The sequence below is a fragment of the Trichosurus vulpecula genome, chromosome 5, assembly GCF_011100635.1.
Source record: "Trichosurus vulpecula isolate mTriVul1 chromosome 5, mTriVul1.pri, whole genome shotgun sequence".
Taxonomy (NCBI): Eukaryota; Metazoa; Chordata; class Mammalia; order Diprotodontia; family Phalangeridae; genus Trichosurus; species Trichosurus vulpecula.
The window spans coordinates 248,994,150-249,013,951 of NC_050577.1; the positions used below are offsets into that span (position 1 = coordinate 248,994,150).

General features: G+C 39.0%; 1 protein-coding gene across 1 annotated transcript in view; it reads right to left on the minus strand.

The window, feature by feature from the left end:
- Positions 1-3,660: 3,660 nt before the first annotated feature.
- KCNMB4 (potassium calcium-activated channel subfamily M regulatory beta subunit 4) overlaps positions 3,661-19,802 on the minus strand; it is a 102,089-nt gene continuing 85,947 nt past the window's right edge. Inside the window, exon 3 of the mRNA XM_036761092.1 lies at positions 3,661-4,719. Within this exon, the coding sequence (XP_036616987.1) occupies positions 4,551-4,719 (169 nt within the window). The 3' untranslated portion in view covers positions 3,661-4,550. The remainder of the gene's footprint in view (positions 4,720-19,802) is intronic.

Consider the following 19,802-nt stretch of genomic DNA (forward strand, 5'->3'; position numbering starts at 1 on the left):
GGCATAATGTCAAGGGGACAAGTAGCATGAGTGTCATAATCAAAATTCCCTTCTTGGTGAAATGAGAAAGTTGAATTAGCTGATGTCTAAGGAATCCTCCAACTCTCAATCCATAACCCTATCAGTTGAATTGAAATCTTCTGAACCTTAAACCTAGCTACCTCACCATAATGTGAGCTGTTAGTATAGCTATGGCTTGTTCCAGTCGAATATGGGAGAAGTTGAATGAGATCAAAAAGGAGAATCCTATATTCAAAGTATGACCACAACAACTGCACAGCCTACTTTGTCTCTTGGGGAAACAGTAGAAATGGCTCAAGTACCAATTTGCCTTTATTTTCTATTAATAAAAGGGGAATTGGTGGTATCATGGACACTGTATTGGAGCTGGGGTCAGGAAGATGTGGATTCTAATTGTACTGGGGACACTTGCTAGCTGTGCACTCTGGGTAAGCCACTTAATCTCATTAGCCTCAGTTTCCTCATCTGTTAAATGTGGATAATGATAGCACATACCTCATGGAGTTGTTAGGAGGCTCAAATAGGATAATGTAGGTAAAGTGCTCTGCAAACCTTCTGTGTTTGAGTGGGGTGACCCAGATAAACAATGTAGTAGTTCTTGTTTGGTTTTGTTTGTTTGTGAGTACTGAGAAGAGCTGTGGTAGCCCATGCAGGGATCTGCTATCTCTCCTTCTACATCAGGAATTCTTAGCCTAGATTTTGGTGGGGAGGGGGTCTATGAGTCTTTTTTTAAATATTTTGAAAACTATATTTCAACATGATTGATTTCCTTTTTGATCCTACAAATTTTGTTTTGTGCATTTAAAACATTATCCTGAGAAGAGGTCCATAGGCTTCATCAGACTGACAAATGTAACCATGACATCAAAAAAAATTTTTTTTAAGTTTTCTTGGTTCATATTGATTAGGAGATTGGTAGTTGCCTGAGGCCAGACACAATCAAAAGCTAAAAGAGTGGTGAAGAGTAGTGGGGGTGGGGGGGAGGTGTCACCAGGGAAGCTTGGAGAAAGGAAGAATAATAAAGAGACCAAGAAAGGGGATCAGAGGCCCTGACTAGACCAGAAGAACTCTTGAAATTTTATCCCTTCTTTTGCAGTGGAAAGAAGGCGTCAAAAGGCAGAAAATCCTAGACTTTGCTTTATGTTTTGCCTGAGATGTGTGTGCAAGGAGTAGCCCTCTTTTAGGGCACAGGAAGAAGGAAAAAAGGACCCCCACACACACCCCCAGCACTACAACCTTAACCATTAGAAAGTTGTGGGTGAAGAAGACAGGAGTTTGGAGGGCCTTCCTTAGAGGAACTCTTGCAATTTCAACTCTGACAGAGATAAAATTGGCAATTTGGGACAACACAGGATAAGCTTCCCAAACTGCCCTGTGACAAGAAGTATAAAATGCACCCTTAAATCAATAATTCGGTCCAGAAGTGCGGAAAAGGTCTCAGGACATTGTGTCTATGGCATGAAGACAGAGACAGGCTCCAGTTGGATGAGTAGAGACCCTAGGACACCTGGAGGCAGCTGAGAAGCTCATACTAAAAAGGCTACCATCTTACCCAGAAGCATCAGGTCAGAACTGGACAGGAAAGGTGCTAACCTGGCAGGGAAGTGGGGATAGTGGGCAGAGAGGGATGCGGAAGACATTCCCTTTTGGTAGCTTCTTCTTTTAATTGAAAAATCCTCACTTGACTCTACCATCTCAAGCCATTGGTCTATATTTTTCCTTCTTTCACAACCAAGCTCCTAGAAAAAGCAGTTGACACCCCAACATTTCCTCCGTTTCTTCTCACTCCTTTGCAATATCTTCCAACCACATCACTCAGCTGCTCTCTCCAAATTTACCAAGGATCTCTTAATTACCACATGAAATACTCTTTTCACTTCTCAACCTTCTCTGTCCCTCTACACTATTTCACACTCTTTACCAACCTCTTCCACTGGGTACCTTCTCTAGTTTTTCATGACATCTGTCTCTTGATTCTCATCCTGTCTGATCACACCTCCTCAATCTCTGTTGGATCACGTCCCATATCTTGCCCCACAACAGTGGATATACACCAAGACTCTATAATGTGCATCCTCCCCTCTCTCTCTCTCTCTCTCTCTCTCTCTCTCTCTCTCTCTCTCTCTCTCTCTCTCTCTCATCAGATGCCTTGGGATTAATTATCATTTCGATGGGGATGATTCCCTCATTCTGAGCTTCAGGCCTGAAACAACACCTATCTATTGAACATTTCAGACTAGATGTCCTGTAGGTGTTTCAAATACATTATGCCCAAAACAGACTCATCATCTTTCCCCTACAAACCTTTCTCTTCTGAACTTTTCACCTCCTTTCAGTCACCCAGTGTTGCATTGTCTACTCTCCCTCACCTCTCATATCCAATCAGTTGCCAAATCTTGGCAATTCTGCCTCTCCATCTTTCCTCTCTGTTGCCGTCTCTCAATAAATGCTACCATCATCCTAGTTCAGTCTCATATCACTTCTGTCCTAGACTATTGTGATTGCCTCCTTAATTATTTGTCTCAAGTCTCTTCCCTCTCCAATCCAACCTCCACAGCTACCAAAGTGATATTCCTGAAGCACAGACCTGACCATGCTAGTCCCCTGCTCATTAAATTCCAGCCCTTCCTAATTGCCTCTAGAATTAAATAAAAACTCCTCTGTCTTGTCTTTAATGTCCTCCACTGCCATATTACTTCTCTTCATATATGCTATGGTCCTGCCAAATGGCCTTCTTGCTCTTTCTTACACACATACAACACTTTATCACCTATCTCTGCGCTTTCATATAGGCTGCCCTTCATGCCTGAAATGTGCTCCTTCCTCACCTCTAACTCTCTTTTGGAGCTCAGTTCAAGTATCATCTACCATCTACATTAGGACTTTTCCATTCCCTCCAGCTGCTAGTGCCTCTCCCCATCCCCAATTGCTTTGTATTTACTTTGTATAAATTTATGTACATCATAGGCAGGAATGAGAGAGTGGCCACAAGGAGACGGGGGCAAGTGTCAATACTCATCCCAGGGTGTGATGGCACATCTGTCTCAAGCTCTGTACATGTGTATACATACTGATGTATTCGTGTGCTTCTACAGTAGGGCCCAGTGGGAATGCTTATCCCAGGGTGTGCCAGCATGCCTTCTCTAAGATGTACATCTCTCATTTGATAGAATACAAGCTCCTTGAAGGTCAGGGACTGTTTCATTTTTGTTTTTGTATCCCAAGGACCTAGCACAGTACTTGGCACAATCTTAAGTGCTTAATAAATACTTGCTAGAAAAACTATTTTTACTAACTGGACTGTAAGCTCAATTATTTTCCATTTTCTAAAAGAGTGTAATTGCTTTCAGTACCTTGGTTGCTTGGGAGCAAAGCCCTAGTCAATCCACATTAGTTTTGGATCTAGTAAATGACTTTAAGGATGCTTGGGATTAATAAGCATTCATCCAAGGGTTTCTGTTTTGTTTCTTTCCTTCTTCCATTAAGATTGTCTTCTGTCATATTGTGAACAGTAAGCCTCCAAAAGGAGGGGTGGGGAAGGGTTGGTTTCAGGATGCTGAAGAATTGTCCTGCAAGTATCTGGAGTATGGACATATCAGCCAAGAGAAGGGAGAACCTCCCCTGCTCCTACCTACACACACACACACACACACACACACTCTTACACAATTACTCTAACACAAAGGATACCTAACAAACCCCAACCTTTCTAAGAGTGGAAGGACAGTGTTTGAGTCATTCTCTCTTAGTCAGATCTCTATCAAGAACCACTATTTGGGCAGAGGAAATTCAATTTTAAGATAACTCTTCCTAATCCAAAAATCCATCTTGTTTACATGTCACAAAAACATTGGTGACAACAGAAATGCATTCCTCTTCCAACCTTTAAGAATTAAGGACTGCTTTTAATGAAGGAAATGGGATTACTCCAGACAGAAGTTTACTACCATTTTATAAGAAAAGTAATAGAGGTTAGTATGGTTAGGTCCAGTTTTGTGCAGAAATCCTCACAGAAAAGTGAAACTTTGATCCACAAGAATTAAATGAAGTATAAAAGAACCTTACCTCTCAGTGCTCTGCATTCAGGATAGAAAGCAGACATTAAAAAAGAATCAGACCACTCTGCTTTAATATTTTAAATAGCATTAGTCATGATGGTTTGGATTCTACATCATATCAAATGGTAGAATGCTGTTGGTTTTTTTTTTCAAATGAAATTAAATCTACAGGATTTTCCATATAGCTAAGAGCTTAACACGTTAGCCATTGCTCAGAAATGTCTAATATATGTGCGATTCTGAGTCTTTCGGTTGCTCATTCCTACTGCCTTTGAGGACAATCCTTCCAGAGATAATTCATGGAACCTTCTCATAGGAGTCCTTGCTGGGACACTGGCCACACCTACATTTCCCAAGATGCTGAAGGAGCTTTGCAGGGCCTGAGGAAGTGACGAAAAAGAGAGTAGGGTATGACATGTTTCCCCTCATCTCCTTTTGATCTTTGGATCCTTTCTCTGGTGCCATTTCCTTTTAGGAGAACTTCCGCTTTTTCAAAGCTTCTGCTCTGACAGCCAGGCTCTTGGCACAGATGGTCAGCACCACAATAAGGACTCCCACCAGGAAGGTCACCAGGGGCCAGAGGAAGCAGTGCAGTAGGACGATCTCATCATGAGTACGCTTCAGAAGCACATCATCAGGTCTACAGGACAGCATGGGAAGAGGAAGAGAAAAAGGGCAGAGTCATGGCATGTCAGTCACTCTGGAGCACCTGTCTGGGAAAATTTTCATGCAGGATTCGTAACCATCTAAGGAAATTATTTCAGAATACAGTCAATGTTATTCTTAATATAGATATACTCTCAGCTACTGGTGATCCAGGGGTTATTTTTGCTTATGGATTAACCAGGCTTCTTGGTTTACTGGAAATAACATTTTTTTCAGTTCTATCCATGTGATTTTCTGTTATGTACTCTGTGCTCCAACCAAAATGGATTCCTATCTGACCGCAAACATGTCAAGCATATGCTCTCAGCTCTCCTAGCTCTTTGTCTGGAAGGCCCCTTTTCCTTTCAACGGTCCATTAGTCTTCTATTTTGACATCCCACTGTTACCTCAAACAACATATCCCAAATGAATTCATGTCTGCTCCCAAAATGGCTCTACCCTATGACTTTCCATTTCGATTAATGGTGTTACCATGTTGCTAATCATTCAGACTCAAAACTATAGCCATTTTGGGTTCCTCGTTCTCCCCCATTCTCAATACTAATCCTCATACTAATACCTACTGACTCTTCTTCCAAAGTATCACTAGCATCCATTTCTTACTATTCATTGCTGCTCTATCACTATACCGAATTTAGGTACTTAACATTTTGTACTCAGGCTGTTCTAATAGAATCCTAACTGGGGATGTTTAGCCTGGTGAAGAACAGACTCAGCTGTCTGGGCATCTGAATAGCTGTCATAGGGAAGAAGGATGAGACATGTTGGGTTTAGCCCCAGAGAGAAGAATGAGGAATAATGGGTAGAAGTTGTGAGGTGCCAACTATAGGTTTAATATAAGGAAAATTTTATATTAGGGCTGTGCAAAAATGCAATTGGTTGCTTCATGAAATAGTGGGGATTCCCCTCAATAAGACTCTTGAAAAAAAGGCTGAATATCCTTATGGGGAATATGTTGTAGCAGGGACTTTTTTTCAGGGACATTGGACCATATGGCCTCTGAGGTTCCTTCCAATTATGAAATTCTGTGATCCTTCTCTCCAGTCTGTTTCTTTTAATAAAATCCAATCCATTTCATTCCAAGTAGCTAACCCGCATACTGCTGAAAGATTAATCTTCCTAAATCACAGAATCACAGAGTTGGAAGAGACTCCAGAGGCTAGGATGAACCTGAACAGGAATCCCCTCTACAAAAGTTCTGCCAAGTGGTTATCCAGCCTCCTCTTGATATTCTCCAGGGAACTTCTACAACCTGAGGAAGTCAATTCTACTCTTGCCAGTTCTAACTATAGGGACTTTTTTCCTTATATTGACCGCAGAAATGCCCATCTGAAACTCCCCCCAAGTGTTCCTAGTTCTACCTTGTAGGGTTAAGCAAACAAATTTAATCCCTCTTCACACTTTTTAAAAATATATAAACACAATTACCATGTAATAAGCCCACAGATCTAGAGCTGTAAGAAACCTCAGAGACTAGTCCATTATAAAATCATAGCTCTAGAACTGGAAGTAATTTAACAGATGAGGAAACTGAGGCCCAGGGAGGTAGCAAGTGTCAAAGGTGGGATTTGAACCTAAGTTCTCTGACTCCAGAGCTGGTATTTTTTCTGTACTACACTGTTTCTTCTCATGCTTTCTTCATGTAATTTTCCCTAACCCAGAGTGATCTCTTCCTCCTTTGAGCTCTATAGCACTTAGGGTCCATACCATCCATTTCACACTTACTGCGCATGGCTCTGTAAAGGACTTTTTGAGAATTTGCACACGTTCATGTCTTGCCCCTGTAACTACCTTGTAAACTCCTTGATGGCAGTGATAGTGCCTTACTTCCACAGTGACTAACACAGTATTCTGCACATAGCATATAGAATCCTATAGATGGAAGGGAGATTAACAATGACAGCAACATTTATATTTTGCTCTTTGAGACTGCAAAACCTTCACAAATTAATCTCACTGGATCCTGACAACAACTCTGAAAGGTACATATTATATCCTCTCTATATCTGTTTATCTTACCTGTGATTTCACTGGTATAGGGAATCCAGTGGTATGGGAAATCCCTCCAAACTCCTTCCACAAAGATAAATTGAGGACTTAACCATAACTTACTATCTTAGAGAATTGCCTGGAACACTGAAGGCTTAACGTGACTTGTCCTTGGTCACACAGCCAGTGTTATGTCAGAGGCAACATGTGAACCCAGTTCTTCCGGATTCCCAGTTTGGCTTTTTATCCACTATACCAAACTGTTTCTCACTACAGGTAAGAAAATAGCTTCATTAAAAAAGAAGAGATTCAGACAGAATAAATTATTTTCTTGTGGTCACCCAGTAAGTTCCAGAAGTAAGATTTATCTACATCTAGCATTCTCCTCTAGACTGATGCTGCCTTTCCACTATGACACCCTTAGGGATTATTTTGATCGATCTCCCATCCTGTGCTTAACATTTTCAGGACACACAATATGTTACAAGATACCATTTCATTTTGGGACAGCTCTAGTTTAAAGTTCTTTAAATTCTGCTAAAGTATGCCTTTCTGTATTTTCTTTACCCTTGTCCTAGTTCTGCCCTCTAGAGCTACCTAAAATAGGACTAATCATTCTTCCATATGACAATATTTCAAATGTGTGGAAACAGCTAACATTTCCCCCTTTATTTTTGTATTTTTTTCCATGCTAAAAATCACCAGTTCTTTCAGCCAACCTTATAAGCCATGTTTCTAGACCCTTTGTCATCCTGGTTACCCTGTTCCAGCTGTATTCCATCTAACTCCTTTTAAATCATGGTGGTGATCAGAACTGAACATTATATTTTAGATATGCTTTAATGAGGACAAAGTACAGCAGAACTGTTATGTTCCTTGTTCTGAGATACACATACATACACACACATACACAAACACATGTATACACATACACATATATGTATGTATGTATGTGTATATATGTATATACATACACATACATACATACATATATTCATCAGCCAAAGATCCCAATAAGTTTTGCGGGGCAGCTGGGTCACATTGTTGACTTACTGGTTTGCACTCCATTAAACTTCCTAAATTTACTATGACTAGCTCATAAACTAAGTGTCTTCTACCTTATGCTTATGCAGTTGATTTCTGTGACAGAGAAGTTAAGGGCTTTGCACTTATCCTTTTCTTTTTTCACCAGGTGGATGCCACCAAGGCTCTGAGAAACTTCATCATCAGGAAACCCATCATTCTCCTCTATGACTGCATCAGTCTTGGTACTTACACCTCATTAGAATCCTCAATACCCTCTGCTGATCTGACTAGAAGTCTGGAGGGCAAAAAAAAAACTCTTCCCAAATTCTCCACTTAAAGACAGTTTCCAAGACAGACATCTCTTTATTTTCCACCATCTGCATTCTTTGGGCTAGACTCAATTATCCCTTTTTGCCAGGTACCTTCCTTCTTCCCCCCTCCCTTTTTAGATTCCTTTGGGTGTTGTCTTCCCCTATCAGATAGAGGGCAGGGACTCTTACTATTTGTATATTAGTACAAGGCCTGACACATGTTAGGCACTTAAAAAATGTTTACTGACTACTGACTAACGGATTTCTCTTACATTTTATCTTATTATTTCCATTCTGCTACAGTATTTTTGATTACTGGTTCTGTTGCTACTTAGTGCCTCCTTAAAAAATATTTATTGGCTGATTGATTGATTTGGCTGTAAATCATCTGAACAATCTATGTGTCCTGGAGAGGTACATTTTAAGACACAAGCAAAAAATAAATAAATGGCTCTGTGATATGAATTTTGAAGGTTGGACCACAAATTAGAAGAAAACCAGATGCCTTTTACATTTGTAGCTTCTTTTTCTCCAATGGATGAGCAGTCAGAGGGTATAATTCTCCAAAAAAGAAAACAAAGAAAAACCCCAGACAAAAAACAACTCTGTAAGTCATTAACAACCATGATTGCTACAAATCACTTATAACAGATATGAAAAAATAATTCTGAGCATCAAATTAGCAAAGATGATAAATGATGGGAATACTGTGGTCAGTCTTGGAGTCTATTTCCTCATGTAGCTTATGGCAGATGAAAGATATTGGATTCACCTGAAGTGTCACAGAGCAGCTTCTGTAGCTTGTCTACTTCTTTTCCATGCAAGTTTAGAAATACTAATCCTACCACATATTAATCATTAGGAGTAAATCAGAATGATCACATCTTTCAGTAACATCTAAGTCATAGAGAATTCAGACAAAATTATAGAGAGGCCCCTAGAGAGTATTTTTGAGAAAACTGACATCTCAAGAAGTCTGATAAGTTCCAGAAGGTAGTGCAGCTAGTTAGCTACAGAGCCATGCTAGCACACTACGTCTATGTCCTAGTCTGGCACTTTCATTCATACACGTATGGATGAAATACATAACGCACACATGGCACATGTATGACTGACAGCATTATCAGTCAAGGTAGATAGGTAGAGAACAAATGAAAGGTTGGATCCACATGTGTCAGTTTAATGAATGATCAGTGAAACCCAGAGTGACTAAATTTAGTCAGAAAGGTAGATTGTGTTGTCCTGTACAGACATAAGTTTAATACGAGATACTGTAACTCCAGGCCAGGGCTAACAGTCATTAACTTTACTTGCTAGACAATGATGTTCCCTTGCAGACATGTGCAACATCTCATCAATTCACACATGCTGATGAGGAAATGTTTTCAAGCCTAATGATACCTCTTTTTAAAACTTTGCAAAGTCTTAGCCATAGAATTCTAATAAATGCCAATGTCATTGGCAATTTAACATTTTCAAAAAGTTGTCATTGTAGAAATGTAAGATACTGCACAGGCCATGTATTCCTTATTATCTTTTAAAGGTGGACCAGTGATCTGACTTTATCTTGAAATACTATATTTAAATTTTACAACCATAGGAAAACCTATATTCCATTTAAACAAAATGAGGGAGTGCAACCTCCACAAAAAGAAATGAATAATGCAGAGGGATTTATTAGTCTGTCCTTAGGCAACAACAGAAAACATAAAAAGTAACAATCAAGAAATGACCATCAGAGCCTACAGTTCTTGCTCCTTCCTTTACCACTCATTCATTTATTTGGTGGCATTTAACGTGTGCTGACCTGTGTTGTACTCAGCCATAAAGCAATTGGCAAAATACCATTCTCTCTCTTTTTAAATATAATTTTGCTGCATTTTAAATTCCAAACTATCTCCTTCCCTCTCCCCTTCCCCCTGCACTTCAGAAGGCCCCCATTTGATGCAGATTTATAAATATATGGAAAATCATACTATGTGTACTTCTATTTGTCAGTTCTTTCTTTGGAAGTGGATCACATCTTCCTTCATAGGTCCTTTAGAGTCGATTTTGGTACTCATAGTACTCAGAATAACTTGGTTGTTCACAATTATTTTTCAAACAATATTGCTATTACTACATACACTGTTCTGCTCACTTCATTTTTCATTATTTCATGCAAGTCTTTCCATGTTTTTTTTCTAAAATAAACCAGCTCACGATTCCTTTTTCCCTTTTTAAAAATGAAGTTTATTTATTTTTAGTTTTCAACATTCACTTTTATAAGATTTTGAGTTCTAAATTTTTCCTCCTCCCTCCACTCCCCCCTCTCCAAGATGGCATGCAATCTCACATAAGCTATACATGTGCAATCATATTAAACATATTTTCACATTAGTCGTGTTGTGAAAGAAGAATCAGAACAAAAGGGAAAAACCATGAGAAAAAAAAACAAAAAAGAGAAAGAAAACAGTGTATTCGACTTATATTCAGACTCCATACTTCTTTCTCTGGATGTGGGTATTATCCATCATGAGTCTTTTGGAATTGTCTTAGATCATTGCACTGCTGAGAAGAGCTAAGTCTACCAAAGCTGGTCATTACAGTGTTGCTGTTACTGTGTACAATGTTTCCCTGGTTCTGCTCACTTCACTCTGCATCAGTTCATGTGAGTCTTTCCAGGTTTTTCTGAAATCCGCCTGCTCATCATTTCATATGGAACAATAGTATTCCATTACATTCATATACCACAACTTGTTCAGCCATTCCCCAAATGATGGGCATCCCCTCATTTCCAACTCTTTGCCACCACAATAAGAGTTACTATAAAATGTTTTCTACATATGGGTCCTTTCCCCTTTTTTATGATCTCTTTAAGGTACAGCCCTAGTAGTGGTATTGCTGGATCATTTCTTACGGCACAGTACAAAATATCATTCTCCAACAGGGCCATCTAAAAGACCTCATCATCCAGTGGGAATCCCTCTTAAATTTGGAATTTGTGATTATAATCTTCTATGATAGTGACAAACACCTTTGGAAAGTATATGTCTCCCCTATTTTATATTTCACTGGATAACAGAAGTGTCGTCCAACAGTGATCTTTTGTTACATCTTTCAAGGAATCTCATGTAATTTTGACATATATGCATGACAGATGCATTGTTGGAAGAAGCTTTCTGCTTTAACCAATTGAAAACATTTTATAGTTAATAGACACAAATTAAAGTTGCAGCTGTCTCAGCAGTCCCAAAAGACAATGGAAAAAGGTACATGGTAGGCATGGGTAAGCAATAGAATATTACCCATTATAGATATCATCAGAGAGATGTGTGTCCAGAAAAGGGCATGGGCTTGCCATTTACCAAGAGCAAAGGATAACTAATGGATAGCCAGTATGCTCTACTGAGATCCACACTATGTTAAGAGCTCTAGAAAAATATCTCCCAGCATTTGGGTGGAATCCTTGGGATTTACAGGAGGATATGGAAAAGAATTTCTGAGGACGAGGAGGCACTGATAAGTTTCAATCTGTACTACTGGAGAGAGTACCCTCATCCATATGGTCACTGATCCATCAAAATATGGAATTAACCAAGGACCTTATCTTGTTGGGTTTTTTTTTGATGCCTTATATCTTTTCACATGGGTATCCTCTCTCCCCAATGGAACTGCAAGCCCCCTCCAGAGCAGAGATTGTATCTTACACATTTTGGTGTTCCCAGTGCCTAGCAAAGACCCTCAAGATGGTGATGACAATGATAATGAAGCTGTTCACCGCTGTCACCTATACTGTACTTTGGTACTTGGGTGGCATCTTGATTTCATCAATGGAACTCCCTTCTCCAATAGAGATTGCACCCCAACTTATTTAGTTCCTGGCCATTGTTTCCCCCCAAATCTTCCACATACCATCTGAAGTAGCGGCCTTTCTTTCATTAACTGGATCCTTCTGGGATCCTGTATACTTTTAAGTCTGTCCGTCTGTTGCTTCTCATTTCTATTACACAACTTGTCCATTTCCTTTTCTGAGCAAATGTGTCCTCAATAATTTAGTTTCTTCCATTTCCTACATGCAAGTCAACAGCGGTAAAATGTGGTAGTCCACTTTTACTCACTACGTGTCTTTCCCTCATTCTTGACATTATTTATATTTTTTATCCTTCCTAGCTTCTGTAATTGCATATTTTACAACTAATTTCTCCCTCGGAGAATACTGTTATTAAAATGATGGGCACTGAGGGCAGGAAGCACTGTGGTGTCTTTGTGAGCACGGAGCAAACATGATCCCAAATGTGATCCAGTCCCAAAGCCCCTGGAAAATTCATCACAAGTCCCTGTTCCAGATACTCCATGCCAAGGCTGTGTAGTGCTCCCAGGCTGGATACAATTAGTGCAATGTTGTCTGCAAATAGAAAGATTTGTAGAGTCTCATCACTAGGCAATCCTTCTTGCTTGTATTTTCTATCTTCCATGATACTGGCAAACATCTTAGGTTAACTTGTTTTACCCTTTCCATACCCTCCAAGAGATAGAGTGGTAAAGTGGAGAGAAAGCTGGTCTTGATAACAGAAAACATAGGGTTCAAGTCTTACCTCTGACACATAGTGGCTGTGTGACTCTGCTTAAGTTACTAAGCCTCTCAGTGCACTAAGTAATTCTCAAAGGCTATCAGTTACAGTGTCAACCTGCATTAAAAGGAGTTTCCTCATTTGGGAGTTCCCTGCATCAATTAAGTTATGTGTCTAGTCTTTAGTCCTCCCTAATTTATACAAAAATTGGCATGGGCCCTCATTCCTAAGCATAAAAAACAGGTTAAGAACACTGACAAGTAACAATTTAAAACTATTTAAAAATGTAATCTCCCATGTGCTGATACTGTATCTGTTGGAGCTACCAGTATTTCCTGAATTCATTGCCATCGATGAATCATCCTAACATATGGGAGGGACTGGAAAAACCTACCTCAGGATAATAATTTTCTTAAGCTCTGAAAGACTGCCCAGCCAGAGAAGCCCTCTAGGATTGACAGGAGAGGGAGGCCACATCCATTCTTTGCACATGATTTTCATGTAATTTATCAATGTCAACAAATAGACCTCATTCTTCAGAAAATTTCTACTTAAGTGTCATTGTACTTACTCTGGATCCAGGACTTTAAAAGACCCTGGATTTATCTGAATGCTCCCTCTGCTGCCTGCAAACCCTCCATGAATTTGGAGAGATGGCTTATGGGTCGTCTGGGCCAGAAAACTCATCACCTTATGTCTAACCTTCTGGGGATGAGCCTCTCTGATCCTGACTAGACTAGTCCTTGGAGAAAAACCACACAGTCCTTTTCCAGACTAATACTAGAGGACTCTTCAGTGTGGTAGGAACTGCCAGAGATGAGATATTCAAATAGAATTTTCATGAAGGGGCTATTTCCTTTGTCTTTGTACCAAGACAGTGAATGTATTCCGGCAGAACTAAATTTCTTGATTCCTTTTACTCCTGTTGTTTCTCACCCAACCATGGACCCTGGGTTTTCCCTACACCAAAATGGCATAGCAAAGGAAATGAGTGACATCAAGAACCAGGAAATAGCAAACTATGAAGGTAAACTGCACTAGAAATATTTTCTAGGAGACAGTTTCTGGAATGCTCAAGTAGATGGTAAGTGAATAAGGAGAGAACAGCAGGAAGAAATGATTAGGAAACAATGGATTCTGACTCACCTTCTAACTAGCATCAACCTCTTCTTTTTGCCTCAAGTATTGCTGAGGGTGGGGGAAGGGGTGGAGAAAGGTAAAGAGGAAACTCCAATATAGCAATTGCTGCTTCACATAGCAAGCCCAAATTTATTTATTTTTAACTAATCCAGACTTGGATAATAAAAAACCTATGCATACATTTCTCTAAAAGGTGAATTTTTCTGGAAACTCTAATAACCTCTATACTTCTAGATCTTTGCTATATTTCATTCTGTCCCTAAAATAGACCTTTTTTCCTTCAATAGGAAAAACTTATTTAAATAATGAAAAATAGTTCTTTAGCTTCTCTACCCAATAGATGTTCCAGTTCATTAATCTGCTATAGAGATATGCAAATTAACTGGGATAAAGCAAAATAATCAAACATATTGGCACATAATAAACCTAACAACCTATCTACATTTTAAAAAAACCAAGACTTTTAGTATGCAATATATCCTTTTGCCTCAAGCACTTGTTTTATACAATTTGGTATTAAGTTTACAAGATTTTAATGCATATTCTTCATTATGTAATCACAATTATCACATTGAGTAATCAGTGCATCTTTAACAGTCCATTTTCCCAGCTCTAGCCATAGACTTTTGATAGGACTCACATCAGATAAGTTGCCAGGCCATTGAAGCATGTTTATCTCCATCTATAATATGAGGTGATTATTTGTACTAGATGGCCTCTGAGGTCTCTTCCAACTCTAAATCTATGATCAGACTATAACCTATGATTGTAATAAGAGTTAGCATTTATATGCTTTAAGGTTTGCAAAGCGCTTTACAAATATCATCTCATGTGATACAACAACTGTGGGAGGTAGGTGCTATTATTTTTCCCCTTTTACAGAGAGAGAAACTGAGGTAGATAGAAGTGATTTACTAGGAAGTATCTGAGGATAGATCTGAACTCAGAACTTCATGACTCCAAGTCCAATGCTAAGTCTATTGTATCATCTAGCCACTTCTATACTTCAGTACATGGAGAACTTTGTATGATTACTACTTACTAGTATTGCTTTTACTTATTATTATGCTCTGGGTGTGATAAAATCTAGTATTAAGAGATAGAGGAATAATAAAGTAAAGGTTGAAGTTGCAGACTACTAGCACAAACTATATACAGAGATCCATGCACATATATGTATAGTCATAATGTCCATCCCCACATGGGGGTTCCTCTTTGGTTGTGTAGCTTTAATTCTTCTTGCCTAAGCCTACAGGAGGACAGTATGTCACTGTGTGAGTTATCCACCATGGGAATCTAGTTACCAGAATGCAGTATTTGAATTACCCACTAGAGGACACTCTATTATACCTAAGCCACCAGCTCAGCCCCTATCAGTTATGGGGCCTGGAACATGGTCAGGGCTAGCCTGTTCCAAAGAGGATGCAGTTTCTCCACTGGTCACAAGAGAGTGCTGAGGCTAAGAAGTTTCAGGATATGCCTACTTCCCCCACCTCCATCCCCCATCATCAAGACATGAGCTTTGACCCCCATGAAGTATTTCATGCCCTTAGGTCACTAGAATGGACACTTCAGCATATGATCATGTGGGTTTCAATACATGGAGGTAAATGCAAAAGAAATCCATAAATTCATTTTATCTTGCTTTCCCTACCTCCTAGATCTTCTCTGCAGAAGGAAAATTCTCCAAATATTTGTACCATGGCTCATAAAGGGGGGATGGAGAGAGGATTCCACTTCCCTGCTCATGCATTAAAAGATAAGCATTAGCTTAAAAATAAGCATGAAGAAAACCATCACCCATTCCCTACATATCCTTAACCACAGGAATGCATCTTCACTAGTTCTACAGTGGTTTGAAAATTAACTAGTAGAAAGTTAAAAACAAAACATATGCAATGAGTCCTCTTTTTTCTGCAATCACTTGTTTACATGTTTTGGCATTTAGTTCACCAGATGTTGACACATATTCTTCAACACAATAACATGTGTTCTTTAACATACTTGACATATTGGATATTAAATGTACCTTTGACAAACACTCCACTTAATTAAAACCCATAGGTTTTAATGGGGTTTAAATTAGGAAAGTTCCCAGTGCCACTGAAGCATATCTATCTCCATATCTTGGATTAATTTCTTAACCTTTTGTGACATTTCAGCCAAAATTTGAAAGAAGGTTGGATTTGGGGGAGAAATTATTGATAAGAAGTTCTGTTTTGAACAAGTTGGGTTTGAAATGTCTCTAAGACATCCTGCTTGAAATGAAGTATTCTTGCAGTATTCCAATCTCCACTTGGAATTCTGTAATTCCAGAATAATTCTGCTTCTCAGTAAATGTATTTATCAGAGTTCTTCAATTCCCTTCATAGAGATAAAAAGACTTTCAGGCTCACTGGAAGTAAAGAAAAATCCCCCAAACACATGTTTTGGGTGAATATTTTACAGTCTGACAAAGATGTCCAAAGCTTATAGACTATCCTGGGTTTCCTCTAACAATGGTTTTGGTATAGGCATGATTGAAAAAAAAATGTGTTTCATCAATGAAAATTATCTTTTTCCAATTTTCAGTACTCTGGTCTTGGCCCAGGTCCACTACAGGTGTTTAGCAACAGTTAACAGCTGTTTCTTTACTAGTTTCTTAGATGTTCTACCACTTCAAATATCCTATACCATACTGTGTAGAGTAGAGGTATCAAACACTGTTTAAATAAAACAGATTAAAATGTAATTGGGAAATGGTTTTTGTTGTTGGTGGTGGTGGTTAGTTATTTTGCAGTTGTGACTGACTCTTTGTGACCCCATTTGGGGTTTTCTTGGCAAAGATGCTTGAGTAGTTTGCCATTTCTTTCTCCAGCTCATTTTACAGATGAGGAAACTGAGGCAAATAGAGTTAAATGACTTGTCCAGCTAGCAAGTGTTTGAGGTTGGATTTGAACTCAGGAAGAGGAGTCTTCCTGACTCCAGGCCAGGCACTCTATCCACTGTACCACCTTGCTGCCCTGGGAAATGTTTTAGCAAAATAAATGAAAATGCAATATAGATATTGCTAATTTATGGTTTTCTAAATCAGTATGTACCCATGGGATCCATTTCTGAGTTTGACACCATTGCTGAAGAGGAATCATTAATAATCCCTCTAACTGCCAAACCTTTCTGAAAGTCTTTGTTGGTTTTCTAAGGATTAAGTAGTCTGTTTCATGGCAGTACTGTAGTTTGTCACTTCTTGGCTTGTTTTTTGTCTTCAGCCACACTGACCGCAGTGTCCTTTTTATTTCAGGGTGGTCTATTCTGTTTCATTGAGACTTCCCCATACCAGTGACTCCTACAATATTTCTAGCACTCACCGAGGTGTGTTCTTTAAGAGCTACAACTTTTGCATGTTGTTATATCCCTTCTATAACAAAAAAAGAGTAATGAAATCCTATGTGTATGGCATGAAATCCTGTACTTCACTGATGAAGAACTAAAGGTGGGGAAATTAGCTTAAAATATGGCTTGATCTTTGGATCACTACACACTACACTACACACTAGATACCACCTATACACATGGCTATGGCTGTCACAAAAGGAAACCATGCCAAAATTATTGCATGTCCCAAATAATCTGCACACCACTGTGTGTGATTCACAACAATGCTTCAAAATGGTCCTTTGGATCAAAATATAAGAAATTTTTATCATATTTCAATTAGGTCTTCACCTTTCTTTTACTCTCCACTTGGCTTCCTTTCTAACAGGAAGCTTTCTGATAGTTTCATTAGGAATCTTTCATAAAGGAAGATGGCTTTGGACTTCAGCTCCTTTGTGATTACATAAGTAAAAACCCCAGATGTTTCTTGAATAAATATGCAAAATTACAAAGGAAGTTCTGTAAACCTTAAAGTGTGACACAAATGTGGAGTTATTATCATTATCCTTAGTCAATGAAATATCTCTGTGATGTCTAGTTTGAAATGTTCAATAGGAAATTAGTGATGCAGAATTGAAGCACAGGATTGACTGCAAGTGGATATATAGATATACAAATCATTTCCATCAAACTGCTAATTAAACCCACAGAAGCAGATGACGTCACCAAGAAAGAGAATGTAGAGAAAGAAGAGGGATCGAGACAGAGACTTGGGGAACACCTACAATTAGAGGGCATATTATGAATTGTAATTTAACAAAAGAGACTGAGAAGGAATTCTGACAGGTATGAAGAGAAGCATGAAAGAGCAATGTCATGATAACTCAGAAAAGTGAGAGTATTCAAGAGCTGACCAGAGTTAGCAATGTCAAATGTAGCAGATGGTTCAAGAAATATGAGACCAAGAAAAATTATCAGCTTAGTTTGCTAAGATATCATTAGTAATTTTAGAGAGAAAAGTTTCAGTTGAGTGATGAGTTTGAAAGCCAGATTCCAAAAGAATGAGTGAGAGGAGGAAGTGGAGGCAAAATATAGACTATAGACAGCTCTTTTCTAGAAGTTTGGAGGAGAAAGGGAAGAGAGATATAGGATGGCAGGTTGAGGAGATGGTAGCATTTAAGGGCAATTTTTGAGAGGGAAGAGGATAAGACATGTTTGAAAAGAGAAAAGAATGAATCAGGATGGAAGATGATGTCAGTAGGGTGTTGAGATGGAGAGAAGGGGAGAAAATGGAGTTCAGTTTGAATGGCTTCAATATTCTCAGAAAAATAAGAGTAGAGGTCATCAGGGAGGTGGGGAAGGAAAAGGTGTAGAAAAACTGCTGTGCAGAGTGAAAGAGGGCATCAATTAAGCAGAAATAAAAGGATTGTTTTGCTCTAGCAATCATCCAATTGAAGTTGGATGACAAATATTTATAGTGAACCCAATTAACACAGTTATATCACTTTTTCCAGATCCATAGATCAACATATGAGTAGGAGTACAGGTGACAGAGGGTGAGAGAAAGCCAATGATGAGTGATGATAGAATAAGAGGGCAAGTGATTCAAGTGCACTTGAACTGATTAACTATAGGTGTTGAGATTGGAAAGGAAAGAAAAGAAAATCAGAGTAGGGGTAATATCTTAAGAAAATCTTGAGAGGCAGAGGGACTGGAGGCCAGGATGAAGCTGAATGATAATGATAACCATATTTATGTCACACTTTAAGGTTTACAGAGCTTCCTTTATAATTTTTCATATTTTTTCAAGAAATATCTGGGGTTTTTACTTATACACTATGTTTAGGCAGGTCTAGGCATAGGTGGTTATGGTCAGATAGAGAAATGGCAGACTTTCTGATAAAAGAAATGGATAATAGTGAGCAATGTGAGATCTAGGCTGTGACCATCCCTACATATAGCTGAGGTGGAATGAAGGAGTGTGGTGGGATTTAAGGATACTGAAGAATTAGGTTAGGAGGGCTAAGGGAACAATAATATGGATTATAAAATCTCTTATTATAAGGACAGGATTTGGAAAAGAGAGGAAGATGGTGATCCAGGTGATTAATTCCTTGGGAGAAGAAGAATGACCTGTGGTCTGGGAAAGGGGTATAAGATTAATTTCAGCTTCCTCTTCCCAGACAGCAACTTCTGGGATCTTATGCATTTGGTCAAAGCAGTACTATGGTACACTGAATCTAAACACACATACACACACATACACACACACACACACACACACACACACACACACCACCTTCTTAAGAGAAAAGAGAAATTGGGGGAGATTTGTAATTAATTTTGTTGTTTGTTCAGTCATGCCCTACTCTTGTTGACCCCTTGTGGAATTTTCTTGGCAAAGATATTGGAGTGCTTTGTCATTTCCTTTTCCAGCTCACATTACAGATGAGGAAACTAAGGCAAACAGCGTTAAGTGACTGGCCCAAGACTAGTCTGAGTAGTAAATGTCTGAGGCCAGATTTGAACTCAGAAAGATGCATCTTCCTGACTCCAGTCCCTGCACGATATCCATTGTGCCACTTAGCTACCCTTGTAGTTCAATGAAAATACGTAAATCTGTCTAAAGCAGGCACAGGGACTGAATATGTGATTTCAGTGATATAGGGGACTCCCAAGGGAGG